This window comes from Gallus gallus, chromosome 3 (genome assembly GCF_016699485.2).
Source record: "Gallus gallus isolate bGalGal1 chromosome 3, bGalGal1.mat.broiler.GRCg7b, whole genome shotgun sequence".
NCBI classification, from domain to species: Eukaryota; Metazoa; Chordata; class Aves; order Galliformes; family Phasianidae; genus Gallus; species Gallus gallus.
Window position 1 is genome coordinate 21349969 of NC_052534.1, and position 21686 is coordinate 21371654.

Below are 21686 nucleotides of genomic sequence, written 5' to 3' on the forward strand. Positions count from 1 at the left end.
TTCTTGCTCTCCATCCCCCTGGCTAAGACAAGACCTCTTTTTAAGGGAAAAAAGATATCTCAGTGGTTGTGGTAAAACTAAATATATTAAAAATATTAAGAGAGAATTCTACCAGCTTAAGTATAGTTGTAAATACAACAATTTAAATTTATTAGTCCAGTTTCTGCCTGTAAGCTACAAATGGATGTAGTGGGTCAAAATGACTCTTGCCACTTTCCAAGGCAAGAAAGTATGTCAGGAAGATGAACAGGAACAAATGGAAGTGATGCTCGTAGAGAAGGGAACAAGAGCTGCTGTATTCGCCACTGTATTACATAAGCACTTCAGGTATTCACCCAAAGATGCAGAATCACTGAATGAATCTTGAGTTGGAAGGGACCAACAAGGGTCAGTGAATCCAACTCTGGGCTCCACACAGGCCATCCAGTGTTCAAACCCCATGTCCTGAAAGCACTATCCAAACACTCCTCGAACTCCTGCAGCTTCATACAATTTGCTCAGGTGATGTCGCTGTCACAGAGAGCAGAGCTCAGCGCTGCCCCTCCGCTCCCTGTGAGGAGCTGCAGCCGCCATGAGGCCTCCCCTCAGCTCCTCTGCTCTGGGCTGAGCAAACCCAGGGACCTCAGCCACTCCTCCTCATACCCCTTGTCCTCCAGACCTTTCACCATCTTCACAGATCTCTCTAATAGTTTTATACCCTTCTAGTATTGTGGTGTCCAAACCCGCATACAGTGCTCAAAGTGAGGCCAGATCATGTATTCAAATACCTACAAACGTCATGCTGCAACAGCCAGACAAGGTTCAATGTTGTCTCCCAGCACAGAATCACCTCCTGCCAGTGCCACCAAGCAAGTTGCCTCCTGGGACAGCAATGTACTCCCATCCTGCTTGGGTACAAGCAAAGCAGCTGCATGCATGGGAAAAAGCCGAGCATCCCAGTCCTGCCAGAAGCACCACACAATCAGGACACTGTCTCTGTGAGAGGGTGGGGTCCACGTGGATCCTTGAGATGAAGCCACTTGCCTCAAATATGATAGAACTGCCGTGCCTTCTGAGCCCTGCAATCTCCCTGAGCCTTCTGAATTGCTATTCTTAAAGCCTTTTGGTAAAAATGAAAGCCATTCTTTCCACAGTCACCAATTCTTTTTCTAATCTTACATGTATCCATGCCTTTGCTAAGGACTAACAGAGAAAGAAAATAACAGAAAGGAGATAAAGAAAGGAGAAAACATTTTTATTTTGTCTGAAAGATTTTCTCCTCTTTTTCACAGTTCCAACCAAGACAAAAGCAACAACACAAAAGTTTAATTATACTAGAAGATTCTAATGGAACAGTATTTTTACAACAATTTTTTTTTTTTAATTTCCATTAGATTATTTTAAGTAGACAGTCCTCACAAAATGATTTTTCCCAATGTATTAATTAGGCAAGGAATTACTAAGTGTCTTTTCATGCTGAACAATTAAATCTCATTTGAAACCACCCTCCTGCATTTAATAAAGCATACTATATCTCCCCATCTCACCTGCATTATATTTATTAATAGAAGCAAATACTAACTATTTCCATCTTCATATTACTGGTATTTATTATCCCAGTACTGCTTCATAAATTCTGTAAGAAAGCACAAATCTCAGCTTTCAAAAGGTGCTCACATAACGTGACCAACGAAGACTCACTTTACATTTTCTCAGCATTGCACAGTGCCTGCAACAACAGCATCTCAGCTTCCAGGAATAGCTTTAAATACAAATATTAGCATGATCGGTCCTTCCTCTGTAGTACAAAAATTACTTTTTAATGGAGGTCAGGGTTGAGTTTAGACCCAGGGATTCAGAAAGCTCAATACATTGTTGCTGTGGTCTATCCTCACATTCTTTTCCTGTGTCATTACTGGATACCACGTATGTTTTTGCATGTCACCTCTGAAGGTCTCTCACCAAACTAAACACTTCATACCCTGTGACAAGATAGAAAGGAGCTGGACTGTCTGGCAGCATGAAAAGTGAAAGAATTCTCCTCAGCACTACCTCATTTTTCACCCATAGGTCAAGCTGCTCTTGGTGCAGTTCTTGTCTTCTGCTCCCTTCACCTCACTTCATGCAAAATTTCATTCAGTCTCCACTACATCTTGGCCCCTGCTCAAAGTCTTATTGAAGCTTAAGAAAGGAATCAACTCAAGAAGGACTAAAAGGAAAACAGACATGTTGAGATCAGCCCTTCAAAACCTAACTGAAAACTCAATGGAAGAGTCAAGAAGTTCAAGCTGTTTTTTTAAAAATGTTTGATTTTGAATGCTTTCAGCAAGAATAGGGTTTGCACAAGACAAAAAAAAATCTCTCTTTATCCCCATAGCTTTCAGAAATTCACAACTGTCTACCTGTGAAAACAGAACTACAACAACTCATTTTCCATTAGTAAACATGTTATTATCTTACCTTCTTAAGAAAGAAGTTGCTTATTAATAATCACTTGGGCAGAGAAATCATAGTGAAAATAACTACTTCCCGCAACTCCAATTTGTAGTTAAATGCAAGTAAATACAAAAAAAAATTGTTATGTCCAAATATGTTTACACACAAATATTTCAAGACTGGCCTCCTGGTCAAATGGAACTATGTAAATAAATGCTATTCAATAATTGTGTTCTATAGTGAAAAACAACAATTTTATTCCTTTTTGAAAATGTCCAATCCAGGGTCAAACAAGAGTGATATTTGTATCTGGGTATATAATTATGCCTTTATGAATGACATACTAATAATCTTTCCCCCTCTCCCCATGTGTTGTGTAAGATCAAGAAAACCCATTAGCAAGCCATGCTAATATAGTATCAGGAATCTATAAAGACTAAAATTACAGAAATCAATCCAAACAAGTAAGCTTTGTCACTGTCAAATAGTCTAACATACTAAATAACTATAAAAGCTATGATTTTAAGCTAAAGTTTATTAGTATTTAATACAATTTCATAAGTACAGTATTAACACAATTAAGTTTTTGTTGTTTGGGTTTTATTTTTACCATAAATAGACACTATAACCAGTCTACCTTACTCTTTCTAGTTTTACCAGCACACAAAAATCAAAGCTCCTTCTGCAGGTATTAAACGTAAAATTACTTGTTAGAAATGCCTTGTTTCACCATATTTTCAATACTCTGAAGGTAATATTTGTGCTTCAAGAGGCAGAATCTAAAGTTAGTGTTTAAAAAAAAATCAATAGAATTTCAAAATAAAGTGACCAGGTGATGAAGCTGGATAGGAATATTGTTAGTTCTGTATTTTTTTAATATTCTATCAAACACTTCTACAGTTTTTGTTATTAATAGGACTTTGAAGCAGGCACATCAAAGAGAGGATACAGAGACTATACTGTACACATCACAAGATAAAAGGAAACCTAACAGATCAGCAAATTTAGTCTCCTAACCATGTTTTTGCTCTAGCTGACGTGAACAAAATCATAACCTGTTGGTCTTTTCCTCAACAGGTACTCGGTCACATACTATTTCAGTTCCACACCCTGAAAGACTGGCTAAGTGGATGTAATTCAAAACAATTCACTGGCTTTTGCTATCTTGGCCCATGAGTTTGCTCTGAAGGATAATATTATACATCAATTCCTACAAAATCAGAATGCAGTTCGGTAATCATTGTATTTAGGAAAGTGCAAAAAAAGTGAAAGTGAACAGCCTGAGCTTCCAAATAATTGTGATTTAAAATAAATAAATGAAAACCAACAGCACTGAAAGACATCTGCTTGAATTATTCTGCAAAGTCTGGCTAAATTCTTTATGTCACTGCATAAAAATTTGTTTATGGTCAGTACTACCAATCATACATTATGCACTTCATGTGAAATAGTATTCCTTACTGGAAAAAGAACAACCTGATGGTTTTCTTAGAATCACTGTCCTTCTTTTCAGTAAAGACATGGCTACAGCTAAACTTCATCATATTACTATACAATGACAACGTATAATTATCTTTACATAGTTTGTAGGCCAAAAGGGAGCCAGACATGCAGACATTATCATGATAAAATAACAATATTTCACAGCAGCCACGATATTATTGCAGCATACACAGGAACTGGAAGCTAATCTCAACCTAATCTCTAACACAACAATAGTTACAAACTCCAGAGCCTCATATACACTACTGCTTTCACTGCTGCTGGTGAATCTCTGCTATGAAGTTTGCTAGTTTAGGCAAAATTCCCACTTCCCAAAGCACTTCAAGCAAAAGCTATTATTTCAAAGCAGCCTTCTGAAAAAGTCCCCTGCCAATGACTACATCACCTTTCCTACCCTTTCTGATCTCTGTCAAGTCCTTACAGCTAGAACTGTCTCCTTTCCTAACAACAAATCCAAGTTATGCAAACCACAATGCTACCACCCTGTTGTCTACCAATTCCTGCGTTCAGCAAGCCTCTTCAGTGTGAAGTTTCTTGAGAGCTCTCCAGATTGACAGGAACTCCAGCTTATTTATGCTTAAAGAGATTTGACAGCTTCTAACAGCCACTTAAACTTTGATGTCCCATGGAAGCCCCCCAGCCTATTTTTGAAGCATCTGTTTCTAAAATTTCTGGAGCTCTTAGTGCCAAGAAGAAGTGAGGCCTTGTTAATATCAGATTGGCTCTCTAACACAATAGAACTTGCCAAGTGCCCTCCAACAAAGCTACAAGATAACTTTACTCACTTCTGTGCTTCTAAGGCCCTCTCCAAGCCTCCAACTGCTGTTCTGAGAAGAGCCCGTTAGAGGACCCAAGACCTCATGCACCAATCTGAGAGTGTAACAGCATCGTGACTTACTGAAAAAAAAAGTTTTCATCTTGAGCAAGAGTTTGGGGTCCAGCTTTCAGAACTCCATGCAAAACCCAACAGTGCTGAACTTACTAATGCAGTTAAGGTATACTGTAAGTAAGAGCTAACAAGCTCCTTACCGAATACATAATACCTAACATAACTCCAAAACACCCTCTGAATTAGCTGTAATTCAAGCCACAACCCACTTAAATTTTATCTGTGAACCACTCAGTGATACTGATAGCGTGGCTAACAAAATAAATCACCACAAAACAATATACGTATAAAAATTAGACTGGCAGTATTTTCCACTGCAACAGAACTACTTTGAGTATGAATGTTAAGCACATTCACAAAGTGATGGAATAAGATTTCAGAGATTATCACTTTAAAAGCATTGTCCTAGAAATTTTCATACTTTCTCAAACTTAACTACAAGCACATTCCCTGTTTACACTTGGTCTGACACGGAGATAATTTTATAAGAGAATATCTTTAGGTAATCCTGGTATTTTTATCCTTGTTTATAGGATGAGTGCTACTAACAAAGGACTGACGTGTTCAAGACAATTGTCAGTGGGTTATATATTTTTTTTCATGTTCTCTCCAGAGCTAGGAAAATCTACAAGACAACTTAAGCATTTCTGCTAAATTGCTTTGCAGCATTGGTCTCCTGGGACATGGTGAGGTGCACAGGTCATGCAGTTCCAAAGCAACACAAAATTATTGCTCATTAGGGATTTGGGATCAGGCCCTACATCTGCAATATAATTTTTGTACTTGTTCTTGAGCAATTTACTCATCGATTTGTGTCCCAGTTCTCCCTCTTTAGAACAGAAAACACCACTTATCTTCCTCTCCCTTTGTATGTTCAGAGGCCAGTCAATAATTTCATGAATGCAGGGGACTATCCTTAAAGACATTAACCTCGTTAATTCCCTGGTCATTAGGAAAAAATACTTATAGCACTGGGAAAAAAAAACAGAGGTGAATCCATTTCCAAACAACTTGTTTTATCAGAAAATGAAGGGAAACTCTTTGCAGTTTATTAGCTTATACTCAAAATTGTCCAAGTCAAGTGAACAACACATACCATCAGCAACAGCCCTCACCCACGTGAAATCCCTTTCTGTCAGCTCACCCATTCTTCCCCAGCACAGTCTGACAGTCCTGCATCCCCCTGCAATGCCCCCTGGTTCTTCCCATGTTTCCTTCTCACCATTCCTCTTTCAGAGCTCTCCTATGTCCCTGCTTGCATGCATGACCCACAGCCAGAGAAAGGCATTGTGAGCTCTGGCTGCTTCCAAGTATTTGTTTGCTGACTGCCCAGGCAAAATGACAATGCCTGACAGACACCACCTTCACCCCTGGCAGACCAAGCAGGTATCAGGGTGCCACACAAGACTCTAAGCTGCACAAATCTGATTTAGCAGGCACTTGGTGGATTAAAGACCCTCCCACCACAGAACTCCAAACCTTTGTTCCAGACAGTGTTGTTAAGAGCAACGCACTCAGGCTAAGTATATTTAACTGGACTCATGATCAGGTCAAAGATGACTAGAAGAGAGTTACTCTTTCTTAAGGAATATACTCCATCCAAGCATTAAGTTGAGGTTTCTGTTCTTAAACGGAAGAGCTCTGATCAAACAACATCTCCATTTTTATCACTGTCATCACAAAAAAAAAAAAATTATCACTTTGGGGAGATTATCTTTGTTAACCAAATTAAATTAAGCCTGCCTTTACACTTTTGTTCTCTAAGTATGATCACTATTCCCTCAAATTCCACTGTTACTACACCCAGTTTTCCATCTGTCTTGTGAAGGGACATTCTTCCCAAGAGAACAGCAAAACCATAGGTCTTTAGATACTGCAGAACTATTAAAACAGTTGTAATTACTACTGTACCTGGTCTCAAATTCTTTCATTAAGCTAGCCTTAAGGTCAATTGGTATCTGCCTAGGCTTTGTTGTGTTTTGCTGTTGTTTGGTTAGTTATTAATTCTCAAACTGTACCAGCTTACATGCCAATTACAGTTCAGGTGATGGCTTCTAAATTATTTGGCTGAATTACGCAGACTTCAAAAAAGTAGCACTGTACAGAGCCACAGCATCACCACCAGTACGGCAGTGTGAGGCCTTTCACTCGTAGCAACAAAACCACATCACACATAGCTTAAAAAGTTATTTATGTTTTAAAGCCAACTTTAGCTGGCCTCATGTGACATAAATTGCTCATAAAAATGCTAAAATCAAAGTTATTAGGAGTAAAAACAATAATATTCAAGGCAATAAAATTATCTTCTCTCTTGGTTAGCATAGTTCCTTCAAATCATCCATTGTGTCTAAATTATTAACATTTCCTAAAAAGAGAACTATTAGCAAATCCAAAATTTATATTCTGCACTCATTCTAACTAAATGTGGGTAATTACATTTGAGGAATATTTAAATACAGGTGTTAGAGGAAAAAAATCAAGATGTAATTATTTTTTGCCACCTGTTCCCTGTACATTTAACAGGAATTTCATAAATAGTTTGAAGGCACAGCTCTGTGGTTCTGCTTTGAACTCCTATGTGATGCTACTAGCTATTTTCTTAAAAATCCAGATCAGAATAACTACGTAATATTAACTACTAGGCAAATGTTTATGGCTTTTTAGCAGACAGTTATTCAACTCTTATGGGAATGCTTGTCACTTAACTAAAAATTTACTTGCCAAAGTTTACAGAAGTAGCCAAGGACTTTATTTCTTAGAGATGACTGTAAATACTACAGATATCTGTTGCAGCTAAAGCACTCATTCTCTGGTAGAAATTAAATAGTTGGAAGCTTTCAACAGTGCTACAATGCAATAGACCCATCAGGATTAGAGGCCATTTGAAAAAGGAATCAGATCTACCACAGAATGAAGGGAAAGAAGAGGAGGGAGGATGTGAGATGTCTTACACGACATCTCTAAGGCACAGAAAAATATTTCAATTAGATATATATAAGAGATTGATTTGACACTGAAATGTACGATTGATTAAAACCTAAACCTTTGACTTTTTCAGCAATTTACTTAAATGAGAGACAAACCTTCTGCATGCTGTAATACGAGAAAGACAGACTCCTCGGAGATGATGTACTTGTGCAGACACACCATGTTGGGCACACAGCGGGGGATGATGGTCGTTCTGCTCCTGCTGTACTCACTACTTTTCCTTAGACCCTGACAGAGAACAAAAAGGTCAGTTGTACCCTCAGTTGCCTTTGGAGCCTGCTGTGCTCTGTGTTTATCAACCAAACTAATCTATCCGAGTTACTCTGGGCTTCAGAGAAACCACTCATCTGCTGCTCTATGCCCCTCGGTCCCCCGAGGCTGTGCTGATGGCATCTGGCACATTTCCAGAGAACAGAAGATGGCACAAAGCTGCCATTAAAATCAATTACATGGGTCAATGTTTTTATTAGAATCTCTCTCAAACTAAGTCATCAGGATGACACTCAGTTATTTCCCTGTGACCTTTTTTTAAAAATTTATTTTTGTGCGTGACCAAAAGACACTATTAAAAAATTCAATTCAAGTTGTAAAGACAAAAGAATGCCCTAGCCTTACAGGTAATCCTTACATTTCCATTGTACTTTAGTAAAGACAACAGCAACAAGCACAACAAAAAGGAAAGGAAAGGATTAATCTCCTTGAGAGGTAATGATTTTTGGGAGGTAGCACAGAGATGAAGTTGCCAGAAGTGAAAAAATTGATGTGAGAGGGAGAAAGGGAGGGAATAGGGAAAGGAAAAAAAATTATGTCAATAGTGTGACCTATTACAGTATTGATAAACATAAGCAGTGAAATGGGAAATTCAATGTTTCCCTATCTGCCAGTAGATAAAGCGAGGTTCTAATATACAATATTCACAAATAATCTTTTCTGAGGAACAAAGAGGTTTTCTGTACCCTGCATAAACTGAAGACAAATCACTTCAAATGCCAAATGCACTAAGTTAAGACAGGATCGTAAGCCAGTCCTGAAACCACGTTATAAAACGATAGCAAATTATAGCTCCGTGTCTCGGACATCCTTTTTCAGCCCTTCATCCTATCAATCATGTCATTAATTTCAATGAGAGTCTGAAATAATAGCCACAAGGCAAGACTCAGACTAAACCAACTCTCAGCAACACAGATGCTCAAAGTATGTTGGGATCCTCATCTGAGCACTTTCTGAAACCCGAAAGAGTAACGTAAAAAAATTTATCCTCAACCTTTAACTATTCAGTAGTTCAATAGCTTAGTAATATTAAATTCAGTTTTCAGAGTCCGTTGATGTAAACCATAAAAAAGAAATTTTGGATAAGACCAGTCCACTTCATCCAGAATCCCCTTTGGTCAGTACTATACTCTTCAACTAAGGGCAACCCAACCACGATGAAGAACTGTGGGTATACTTGAGATAAGAAGAATTTTCATCTTAACTTCCTTAATCAGTGGCACATGTATGGCTTGAGTCAGCAGAGTTTGATGGGTCTTTTATGAAGCATGTTGAAACACCGATTCTTTACCAAAGCCCTGAGGTATTACCATCAATAACAAGTGGCAAATCAAGTGAGTAAACCAGCACATATGAGAAGTTACACAGAGAAAGGAATGGAAAAGACTGATTATTGAGAAAAACGATTCCAGTGCACTTAATATGGATATATATAAATCGGCACATTAGATGCAAAGTGATCTAGTGTGGTTGTATAAATTAGGAGGCCAGTCTGTTTAGAGATGTATTAAGACTTTACTTACCTTCAGTATAAAAGTCTGCTGTGTTCTAGTGTCCATTACAAGTAACACCTAAGCAAAAAGCATTCAGAGAAACATTTAAAATTCACATGAGTAAGATAACAATACTTGATTCTTAGACTTAATACTGAAATATTCTTGCAAACAAATTGACATATGTCACAATGAAAAAAAAAAAAGTAAAGCCCTGCAGCACACATTTGTTAAACAACTTTAAAAAAAAAAAAAAATTGACTGAGGGTTGGATCTCTAGAGAATTGCTAGAATGTTGCCTGATTCCCAATCAGCTAACTTGAAGAATGAATCTTAAACTGATAAAAAGAAAACCACTATTTTATAATTGTAGAAATAATTTACCAGAATCCAAATTACAGAAATGCTACTGTAACAACAAAATAAAACACAAAAATAATGTCCACGTAGCATTAGCTTCCTATGTTACACCACTTGTATTATTTTCTGTTCTCCTAACCCACTGCACCTATACTATAGTATTTCCCCCCCATCAAGCTTTCTATATATCAGATGCTTTTTCTGCTAGTAGGATACCAAAAGTTTTCAAACTGCATACAGCCACTCCTGTCTCATTCCTCAGCTGCCCTTTTTGTTTTGCCACACTCATAAACCACAACAGGAATGGCTGTAAGGAAGTTCCTTTCATGTCCCTGTAAACTAGTATTAAGGTAACAACAAAAGAAGGATTTCTTTGGGGAAAAAAAAGTGGATGGGTTTGCTGCAGAAAGGAGTACATCTACAGCCACAGAGAACATCTCTATTATGACTGCATTACCTCTACTGAAAGTACAACACAATGATGACAGGAGTACTAGACTATGTTCTGCCTCTTAGCAAGATCTGTTTATTTACATGCTGAAAACAAAACAACCAAGAATTATGTACGTATATATTTTGGGAAGTTTATCTTCAGGGAGCTGAAACTCTCTGCACCTCTTTCTTCAAATCACACACACTTAGGAATTGTTTGTAAACTCCAAGAACATGGATGTATTTGAAAAGCACCAGCTGCAAGACAGCCATAAAAACAAGGGCAAGCACAAGATCAACTCTCCTCTAAGAACAAGAACAAGAGTACGCACTCACTGCTCATTTACAACAGACATTGTAAGTACCTGGTGTAAATAGACAGATCTGGTTACACCAAAATACTTACGCAGAAAAATTAAAAGCCTGAAGGGCTGAAAATGCCAGCACTGGGGTTACCAAACTCAGTGTTCAATGGACAAGATGCAGCAACTGCACTTAGAGGTTCATCAAGAAAGACTCCTTGTAGAGGAATGATGTGTTGGAGCAACACGGTTCTGGGTTCGCCAGGTGACAGGATAAGGACAATACAGCATTCAGTCTCCCCTGTTTCTACTCTGTGGGGCAGTGATGGACCCAGGGGCCCTTGTAGGGTAAAGCCTAACAAGTTCACTCATTGACTTTCTCTGCACCTTCTGACTTCCTCTTCTGCCAGAAGAGCCATCACGTGCAGTGCCTGCAGCAAGGTGAAGATGTACGTAAGTACCACAAGGGTAGGTTTCAGAGTAGCACTGTGCAGACCTTCCCAAAGCTGTGGCTGCAGCAAGACAAGTACCGCTTTTTCAGATGGCCACATTCCACACACTGCCCTCATTCTCTCTCCATCTCACTCTAGGAAGAGAAAGAGAGTTGGAGTCTTTCCACATCATTTCTCTCACCAATTTTCACTGAAAGAAATAAAGGGAGAGCCACTTTTCCTTCTCAAAGACCTCCTCTTCTACTAGGGTTGCACCCAGTATTCAAAGCCTTTCTTTATCTTCCAGTGAAAAAATATCATCAGATGTTGCTATTAGGGACAACTTTTGAGAAAGAAATGAGATGTCATTTCCATGTGAATGGCACACGTCCCGCATCACGGAGTTTCTCCAAACAATCTTTCAGGTCTCTTAATTGGATCTTCCAGAAACAAGCTGAAGAAATGGTAACTGTAAAACTGATTTTAGTTATCCTTACTTAACTAAAAGGCATAGAATTAAAATGATATACAAACAATAAAGAAAACCAAAAGAGCAAGAGAAAAAATAAAAGCCACTTTGCAAGAGGTGCCAGAAGAAGACAGATAAAAAAGAGTTCAAAACAATCATGTGTTTACTGTCACTTTCTTCTTATCCCAAGTTTATTTGTGCTTAGACACTGTTCACATTGAGGCAATAAATACAAGAACATATGTGATTTTTTTTTAAATGTGCCCTTTGACTGTCAATATCTCCCAAACAGGTGTTGGCTAAATGATTATAAATTGGCCTCTGGATACACCTCTTCAACTGAGCCGTACCAGGAGTGGCGATAATATAATTAGACCTAAAAACATCAGGCTGGTGAATGCTTTCCATCTGTTTGGCAATAATGTTTAGTTAACAATAGTCTTTAAAAGAAGCACCTTCAACTTCAGTTCTTAAAGTTATTTATAGGGCCATTCTTAACACACCAGCACTCTTGCTAACAAGAGCTTTAGCCACTTGGAAATTATTAGCCACACAGCTGCATAGGAAAAGGAATGGCAGCATTTAACATCTGTATCTCTCCAGATTTACAAGCATCAACCTCATTTAAAGTCATATCTTAATGAACAGTTCTGTGGTCTGTATTAATATTATAGTTGCACGCACAAAGATCATAAGGAGCCAAACATTTTTTTAATACCAACAGTAGGCCTATCAGTAATGAAGCTGTCAGCATAAAGGACAGAATAATAGCTTCTTTAACCCTCAGACAGGATTCATTCATTTGTAGAGTAGAAGACACCAATTTAAAAACTGCTCATGGGTTTGCTCACCTTTATAAAGGCAAAAATCTAATTTGGTACTAATTTGATACAATTGTCTTTCCAATAAAAGTCTCCTAAAGCCATCCTTTATTTCATGATAAAACAACTGCTATAACTAAAACTGTCATGAAATAATTACCTTTGATAGCATACCTTATTGCACAAATACAATTAATGTATTCCTCCCTTTCATTTTTCACACTTGCTTATCAGCACTGTATTAGCATATGGTGAAACAGAACAGATTACTGAGCCCTCACCCTATAAGATGACATATAGAATGACTACGACTAACGGGAATAAAGCAGACAACGGGTCCCTTTAGGGCTGCCTTCATCTGTTGTTATATTACAACATCAAATTGAAAGTAGCAGCCACAGTTTTATAACAGTAATAACAAATAACGGTTGCACACTTTTGAGGTTAACTACCTAGACGGACCAACCAGTCTTACTAACCAGCTTTCCCATCAAGCATCATAGCTTTCCCTCAGTGATGATAAGTTACAGCTCCACTTTATTTAATGGCAAATTATTTGTTTGCTGATTCAATACTTACTTTTCTACAAGATCGTTAACTTCACAGGAGATCGATCCCAAGCAGCCCAGCAAGAACCATGAAAGGAACTTTTTGCCCAGTGATACTGCATTTGACCCTGGCAGACCATGGAATTTACAGGGGCCCATACAAAACAAGAATATATTTCTAAGACAGGCAGCCTGCATGCATATTACAAAAAGGTGGCGTAACCAGATTCATCCAAACAATTTATCAAATACAAGAATGATTAAATCACTGACCAGGAAACGGATATTTTAGGAGGGGGAAAGAGCAGGAAGGAGACTGTCCCAAGCACATTTGCTTGACTTCGTATCAGATGAACAGAGCAAAGCAAGGTGAGCAGCCCTTGGATGCATTATCCAGGCTGCTGCCCAACAGTAACACCATCATTGACCCAAGTGCCAACTTATCTTCCTTGCTTTGCTCTTCATAGCCAGGTTCTGGACAACCATGTACCCCAACAAGTCTTACCTATTTGCATACCTTCACATTTTCTTCCCATTGCAAAAGGGAAATGCTTGCAAGTTCATCGGCAATTCTTTTTCTAAGAGTCCTTTTTAAAATACAAAATGACAAACCTCCACCAGAACGACACAGTGGGACAAAACAGAATTCCACAAAACATTCCCCATTGCACAACTCTGTCCTTCCCCAGAGCAGATCACACTGAGATGCCTGTACTAGACTGGGCTGCTCCTGGCTTGCAGTAAGCTGATGGAACCTGTTTCGGTGATGACAACTTCTGTGTAAGGTGTAATTTTTAATACCTCATAACAATGAGCTGTAACATGCAGCATCCTAATCTCAGGGGGGAGGGAGAAAAATGCACAGCAGGGCATTCCTGGGCACTGAGCAACTAGACTGTGACACAAAAGGAGACCAGGCAAAATCCTATTTGTAATACTAATGTACAAACACAGTCAAGGTCTACACATCACGCTGGCTTTTGCAGCTCTGTTGCTTACCCATTTTTTCCCTATTTTTGTGCATTGATGATGAGCTCAAAATGGTGTGGGGGAAAAAAAAAAACAAATCTGACAGCAAAATAGCAATTTCCACAAATGTATATGGTAAATAAGTGTCTACACCACTCATCCCTATTTTGTGTAAGCAGTTAAGTTCTCAGGCACATAATAAAACACAGGTGAACACAGCAACATTGCATGGCAGCATCTCAGTAAACTAGCAGATAGCAACACTTTTCTACTTGTGATTTTAAGATTTTTGTTTGTTTGGGTTTTTGTTGTTTGGTTTGCTCTGCTGGGGAGGGGGGGTTAAGTCAAGGCTTAATACTGATGCTGACAGCAGCTACTTAAAACATTTAGCTTCTTAGATTTAATTTACAGTGTACCCAACAGCTTAGTAGAAAATAAATTAAAATAAATTCAGTGCAGAAGGTACAATTAATTGGAGAAAAACAAAATAAAACCTGCCTGGTAAATAACGATAGTCTGGCTTTAAGAAAACAGTTAATTTCAGGATTTTTAAATGCACGGAAATTAGCAAATGTTTCAGTATGCTAATTTTTTTTAATTAAAAGATATTTCTGCAGTAAAAGCTCTTTCATATGCACTACTGATTCTTCATCAAACGTTAAGTTTCTAACTTAACACCAGTATAGCCGGTGGCAGCCTGAAGGTTTACCATCTGCTGCCACCCAAAGTCACAGTGGCCACCTTCAGAACATATGCATCAAAGCCCTGAGATAAGAGACCGAAGGAATACTGCAGAAGTCAGCATAAGGGGAATCACAGACCCAGAGGCAGGCAACAGGCAAGTCACCAGGAAAAAAGAGCGCGGTGAACCATCAGTCACCCCACCAAGCACCCAGCCAAGGTCGCGCGGGACACTACTGCAAGAACTAAGAACTGCTAAATGCACTGCTCTCCTGCAGGTGGCTTTAATGTAAATGCAGCCTTCTAACATACCGCTGTTATTTGCTTTCCCGGACCTCCTTTCTTTTCTGTTTTTGTTTCTCCCTCTCCCCCCAGTATATGATATTGATGTTTTTCCAGAATCCCTACTTCCAGAACATGGCACAGAACATATTTGTGCTGCTCGATTTACTTGAGGTTTAACACTGATCAAAATAAACACCTCAAAACATTCACTTACACAAACGTGACTAAGTTCACTAACATAGGTTGAAAAATAGCTGTTGCCTGATCAAATAAAAAAGAACAGAATTCCTTACTGCAGTATCAGACACCTAAAGGGTTTTGAAGATACACTACAGCTGAGGGGCTACTTTAAAAGCTGCTCTATTTTGTTTTTTAAATTGGTTTTCTACACTGAAGACACCCCACATAAGAATGTCACTGGTGGGTCACAGAATGACTTTGGTCCTTACCTCCTGAACAACCGCAATCCCATCAGAGGACAAATCCTCTGGCAGAAGTCCTACAAACTCGCAGGTGTCAGATGCTCACCTAGGAGCTTTTCCTTGCATTTATATCACCAGTGGGCAGGAAAATGCCATTATGGGTAGTGACAGACGACTAGGAAGGAGACAAGTTGGCGACCCGATCCTAGAACAAGCACGTGGGACTCCATGAAAGTCCCTCGGCAGGCTGGGCAAAAGGCCGACTGCTGTGCTGAGGACACAGCGGTGGTGAGGTAGAAACAGGCACGCAATTCCCCCAGCTCTCCTCAGCTGTGCCGGCTGTCAAGGCTACCAGGATTAAAAGATCTGCTTAACACAGATTTATTCTTGTCAACTTTTCAGATTACATCACTCAGACTCTCACTCATCTTCCTCTGTTGTTGCAAAAAGAGATTACATTTGGCTAATATGGATGAAAAATGCGATTATTGTTTATCCTCGTACCTGTGCAATATGAATTATCTTCAGTTTGCAATTATTCCTCCCTTCACACCATTATTCTAAGGAACTTAAGGTTTGTACATTCCATGACTTGTTGTAATAGTACTTAAAAGACAAAAGGTGCAGCTTTAATTAATGCAAATACTAAGAAAGCAGAGTATTTCAAATTGAAGTTTTTTAATACTTTCAGTTGCTTGTAACAGAAAGGAAAGTTCATCTTTTTGCAAGCTAAAACCTGGTCAATTCCTTGTAATGTTTTCAGCCAGTTTCTCTTTCTAAGCATCATTATGAAACAAGAACAAATGTCTGAACTTGTTCACACTGTTTATTACAGTTCCTTCCCTCTCCCCCCACTCCCCGCTACCCCTCATATGCACACAGCCTCTCATTCAGATCCTCAAGATGGCTGAAAGAAGCTTGGCAACGTGCACCCAAGAGCCAAGTGAGAGCAAACATCTGCTGCAGTCAATTCACTTTTACAACTGCAGCATTCTTTAAACTCACCTCCACATAAAGCACTGAATATTTAAGTTTCTAGTAGGCGCTAAATGGTCATAGCCACATCAACATGAAACACTCATGCACAGCGCACACACTGCCATAAAAGAGCCCATTTCTCCTATTCTCTGACTGAACTCCATTAAAACTAGCCACAACCTGTTTGAATTCAACTGTGTCTGCAGATCATACATGTGAACTCCAGATTCTTTATATTTGTGCTTTTTTGCACTTTTGCTCATCAAGTAGACAGGTAGTAATCACATTTTCTGAACAATTACCCCTGATTTGGTTATTCTACACATTTCTAAGGTCAATTCATCACAGTATATTAAATCAGTTATGACTTCTCACAGCAGCACAACAGTCACAAACATAATCTGTACTACAGATTAAGATAATTACTTCCAGTTCTTCAGAAAAAAAAAAATAATAATCATTTCCAGAATCCCCCTCAGAAACTCCCAAAATAATGTTAGCAATGCCTTGATGAGAGCTACTTTATTTGATATGGTTGTGTGAGGAAGCTTAACAAACAGCGTACCGAACAACAAGCTCAAATGTACAGACATTCATCAAAGACTGATCACAGCACACCACTGCAATACGGACGATATGGCTTGATGAGAGTCTAGGGGAGGGGACAGAAAAGACATAAAAGACAGTCATTGGCTACAGAGGCATAGTTATTACTTAATGTACTCTGCTTTCAAGATGAATCTTTAAATGGAGTGAATCTAAATAACAGGGTTCTAAAGAATAAGAAATTGGGCTTGAAACAGCATTGTTAAGGTATCCAGCAGCACTGTAACAAAGTAGTTTCTTCAGGGGCCGGTTGTAGCTTCAAAGGAAAGATTTGCCTAGGGCACAAACTCAGCACAGAATCTGCAACTCATATTTTTAATTAGTCAAATTTTGAAAGCAAAAGTCTTTGGTACTCCAAAAAGAAGTTTTGTACTTTAAGGTACATGAACCAGTAAAATGATTGATCATTTCTGGTTGGTGATAACAGTAGCTAAAATATTTAGATATTAGCATGTTTTCAATGTGGTACCTCTGGTAACATTAGTACGAGCTGTGCTTGCCAATCAGCAACTGAGTTGAGAGCCTACAACAGTTGCAGGACAAGAGCAACATCAGCATTAGATTAAACCTTTATTTTCAGAAAGCCATCCACTAGATTCTTCCCATGAAACACCTGCAAACACCATCTAGTTAACCTTTGGCACTGTGAAGGAAGCAAGCACGGGAGCAGTAGAATTTAAGAAACATGGTTTCCTCAAGCACTAGCACAGATCCTCTCAAGTCTATTAAAACAGTTGGATTTACACCCACAGCCTTTGTACGATAGCAGAAGCAAAGGGTGAAAAGCAAGGCACTGTTATGGGTGCTCTACTATGAATTTTCACAGCACGTTCAGGATTTTAATAATGCTAAAATCCCTAACTCTCTCACCTTCAGCAGAAGAGGGGTCAACACAGCAAAGATTATTCAGGTAACAAGGAAAGTGGAAAGGCAGATAAGAGAAGAAAAGATGGCACATCTCTAAACCAGACTAAAATTAAATGTCCAATATTTTGCCCAGTCTAAAAAAAAATTGAAAAACCCAGCATTTCAGGTAGCAATAAGCATTTTATCTGTGAACAGGAAGCCAATTCCAAACACTTCAAGTGGCATCAAAAGAAGAACAAAGACAGACATTACTCTCAGGTGAGGCGCTGAACCTTTCAGCATTTGATGAGTGAGAGTTAACAGCTGGTTTGCTCCAGTCAGCACTGCCACAGACACCAGCCCCGGCCTCAAGCAGTGGAAGAACAGCTCTGGAAGTCACCTACCACCACGTTCCATCCAGTGTGCTTAAGCCAGTCTCGCCCATGTGTAAGCAAGACAGCAGTAAAATGTCAATGGCTTGTTACTATCCACACACCCATTCTCTGCTGAAACCAGTGAAGTTACCTCAGGGTCAGAAATAGCAGGAGACTATTTTCAGGCAAAATTCTGGGTAATGCTGAATCAGCTATAGACTTGAGTGCAGAAACACAGCATCTTCAACGCCATCCCTGAAAATCAGAATTGATTTTCAAGAACAAACACACTATGCCTCAGCAAGGATACTTGCATCAGAAACTTGCCTATTAATTTGGATTTCTCCAGACATGAGCTTTATAGGGTACATGCAAGCAGAGAAAGAGGGAAAAAAAAAAGATAGTGAGGAAGGAAGGGAGATGGTGGTTTAAACCAAAGGCAGGGGCATAATTTCCAGGACATGGATACACATATGCATTTTTGCTTCACCAATCACACACACTGAATGTTTGAACTTAGAGCACCTTTTCATTTGCCTCACGACTGGATGAATACTTAGAAACAAAAGATAAAAGACAAGACTAAGTGTAATAAGGATAATCTGGAAGCATGTGTGCAAAGTACAAAGACAGCTGAAGGAATACTGTTCCCTTTTCCACACAGTAATTAAACATTAACTCCGACCCCTATAATACTGTTTACACACAAGCATACAGCTGTATACACAGGCCTGTTCCCTTGGACCACTCCTCACACGCATCTCCAGCACTAAGATCTTGTATTTCTGTCATCCTTGGAACACTAATTCTCCCCAGCTCTGCCTCAAAGATATGGGTACCTTCATTTCACACCTAAGAAATGTTCTGAGAGATATCTAGAAGACCTCACAATGCTAAGGACTCTAAAACCTCGACTCCAAGAACCAGTGTCTTCTCCAGTCACTGCTCCTTTTTCCTATACAAAAATATGGGAAAGGCTTTTCTCAGTTCCTTTCCAACACTTCTGTAGCCTTACACTTTCAGACTAATTCACAAGGTCCATGACATGGGCGTTTAGTTGGACGCTACCAATCAAACAGGTGTTCTTTCAAAGCCATCTCTGACACGTATACAGGGAGAAACACAGGGTGAAGTCAGTACTTAAAAAACAGAGCAAAGAAGATCAAATAAATTCAAGGATGAGAAATCCTTATGTGTGACAAAAACAGCCATAGCGCCCAATGTATACAGCCCTCTGAGGAGAAGTTATCAACTTATCCACATAATTACAACAATACAGGCAAAGAAAGACAAAGATTTATCCCAGTAGCTAGGCTCAGTCTAACAAGAAAGGAGAAATACAGATCTGAAAGAGATGGAATAGCTTTTCTGATACAAGTTAGAAATGCATAAATTGGTCACGCATCAATTACACCAAGCACAAACCAGAGACTATACAAGGAACTCAAAAAACACAAGGGAACTGGGATAGAAGAAGGAAATGAACCTTTGCAGTCTTACATTAGCCACTGTCACACTGCTGAATAATGCATCATCTTAGAAGTATTTGGTTAGGTGATAACTAATCAGTGTTATCAAAACAAAGCTGAAATCCTTCTGGTCTCTTAATCAGGCTTGCAAAAAAATCTGTATGGTCCTTCACTGTTTATAGAGGAACATGACCCTGGGATTTTGGCTGACATTACTTGCATGTGTCAAAAAGAAGCTTGGCTTCACTGATCAATCCATGTCTTTGCTGGGGATTTCAATTCCAAATTCTCAGGGATGGAGAACAAACATTTGTTGTCCCTCTAACACCATTTTAAATGATAGCTCCAAAGTGGGAATTTTTACCTTTCTGTATTTCAAATGTCCACCAGTTTATTCAACTGGAAACACATCAACTCGTCCTTACCCCAGTACTGTAACCATGATTCATTTTCAAAAAAACAGGCCTCATCCTATTGAATGCCACCAAACATGTATCTCATCCTTTAGCTCAAATATATTTTGCATGACCTTACATGAATTGCTCAGATAAAAGCCTTTTTTCTTCTACTTTTGTTATTTTAAAGTGCAGATGCATTTGAGTCATTTTCCCCTTTTGTTTCATATCCTTAAGATCCACAGCTTCAAAGACAAAATGTCAGCATGCAGTCGATTTATGACTGAACTCTTGAAGAGACACTGAAGAATTACCTTGTCAATCACCCCAAGGACTCTGAAGGCCTTCAGTTCCTCGGCAGGGCTCCTTAGGTTCCAAGAGGGCCTTGAACTTAGTGATCCTGGAGGCTAATGGAAGATATCAAAGATTACACATCAATCAGGGTGGTACTTGAAGGAAGACTGCCTGCTGAAGCAAATGCCAGGCCGAAGGAAACTAAATTTATCATAAATCAGAGAGAGTGAAGATGAAAGGAGAAGTTTTCTGTTTGTTCTCAGTTGGGGGAAATAAAACAACTTGCAAGTAAATAAAACCAAGATAACATCGAAAACAAAATTTAAAAAAGAAAAAATAATGACTTTTTATACTTTCTATGCTTAACAGAACCTGGTTGAATCAATTGCTGAATTCTTAACCCATCCCAATAATCAAAGCCTTATAGCTATTATAGATACAAAATAATTCAGAGATCACAGGAGATGAGAAAGTAAATTAGAGGCTTTTTAAGTTTGAAGAACATAAAACACAGGATTATAAACAGAATTCTCTTGTTCTCTGATGACCTTTATGAAACCCTTTTAATAGCAAGGTGTACAATAGAAATAATTTCTAATATTGCCTTAGGAAAAGGAAGCTAGTTACATCACATTAATCTAGAAATTAACAAGAAAATCAGCAGGTGCTAACTGTTCAAGTATTTAATATGCAGAGACTTTTGTCGATGTTATAGTTTGTAATTTCTCAGGGCAGACTCTAAGTTTGCTTGGCAGAGGAGGGAACAGTGTTTAAAGCAGAAGTCTTTCAAGACAAAGTTCAATCTCTAAGCATCACATTTACCTCTGGCACATTAACAAACATTTTCAGAAGTTTCTAGTTGCAAACTGAGAGAATTCATTAGATCCTCCTCTAAAAATTCAACATGCAGCTTCTACTAGAACCACGGACCAGAGTCCCTTCCTCCCAAATCTGATAAATTCATTTGAAAAGCTGTTGAACACAAAACTCTTTTTAAGCCTAACCCAGCCTCCCCAGGTCTCTCCTTCTAATGCACAAAGGTAAAGGAAGAGGAAGGTGAAACTCCTTGATTTTTAAATTTCTGAAAGTCAAAAGTTGTTTATCTCATTTGTCAGTATCCTGAGACATTATTAATAAATATGTTGCAAAGGAAAACGACTGGTAAGTAATTCTGTTGTGGATAAAATGCTTAAGTATCAGGAAAAAAATGAAATTTCCCTTAATGATCAGAAACTTGCAGAAAAACTGGAGACACTAAGCCAGTTTATTCCATTTCCTACCCACACTGTGTTTGCCCTCCAATATATTCACTGTGCTATCCTCAAGGTCCAGAGCACCTCCTCATATTTCTCCTCAAAATCAGTTTCCCTTGACGTTGTCAATCACCTTATTTCCTTCCAAATTGTTTCCCCAGAGCAGCTCCTATCTTAGCATTGCCTGTGAAAT

General features: G+C 38.8%; 1 protein-coding gene across 6 annotated transcripts in view; it reads right to left on the minus strand.

The window, feature by feature from the left end:
* RPS6KC1 (ribosomal protein S6 kinase C1) overlaps positions 1-21686 on the minus strand; it is an 89086-nt gene that overhangs the window by 19643 nt on the left and 47757 nt on the right. For 5 of the 6 annotated variants that reach the window (XM_046939648.1, XM_046939647.1, XM_004935324.5 and 2 more), the window contains 3 exons: positions 20261-20353; positions 9589-9636; positions 7891-8023 (listed from right to left, as the gene is read on the minus strand). In XM_046939648.1, the coding sequence (XP_046795604.1) occupies positions 7891-8023; positions 9589-9636; positions 20261-20353 (274 nt within the window). The remainder of the gene's footprint in view (positions 1-7890; positions 8024-9588; positions 9637-20260; positions 20354-21686) is intronic. The other variant, XM_025148969.3, reaches the window with a different exon arrangement.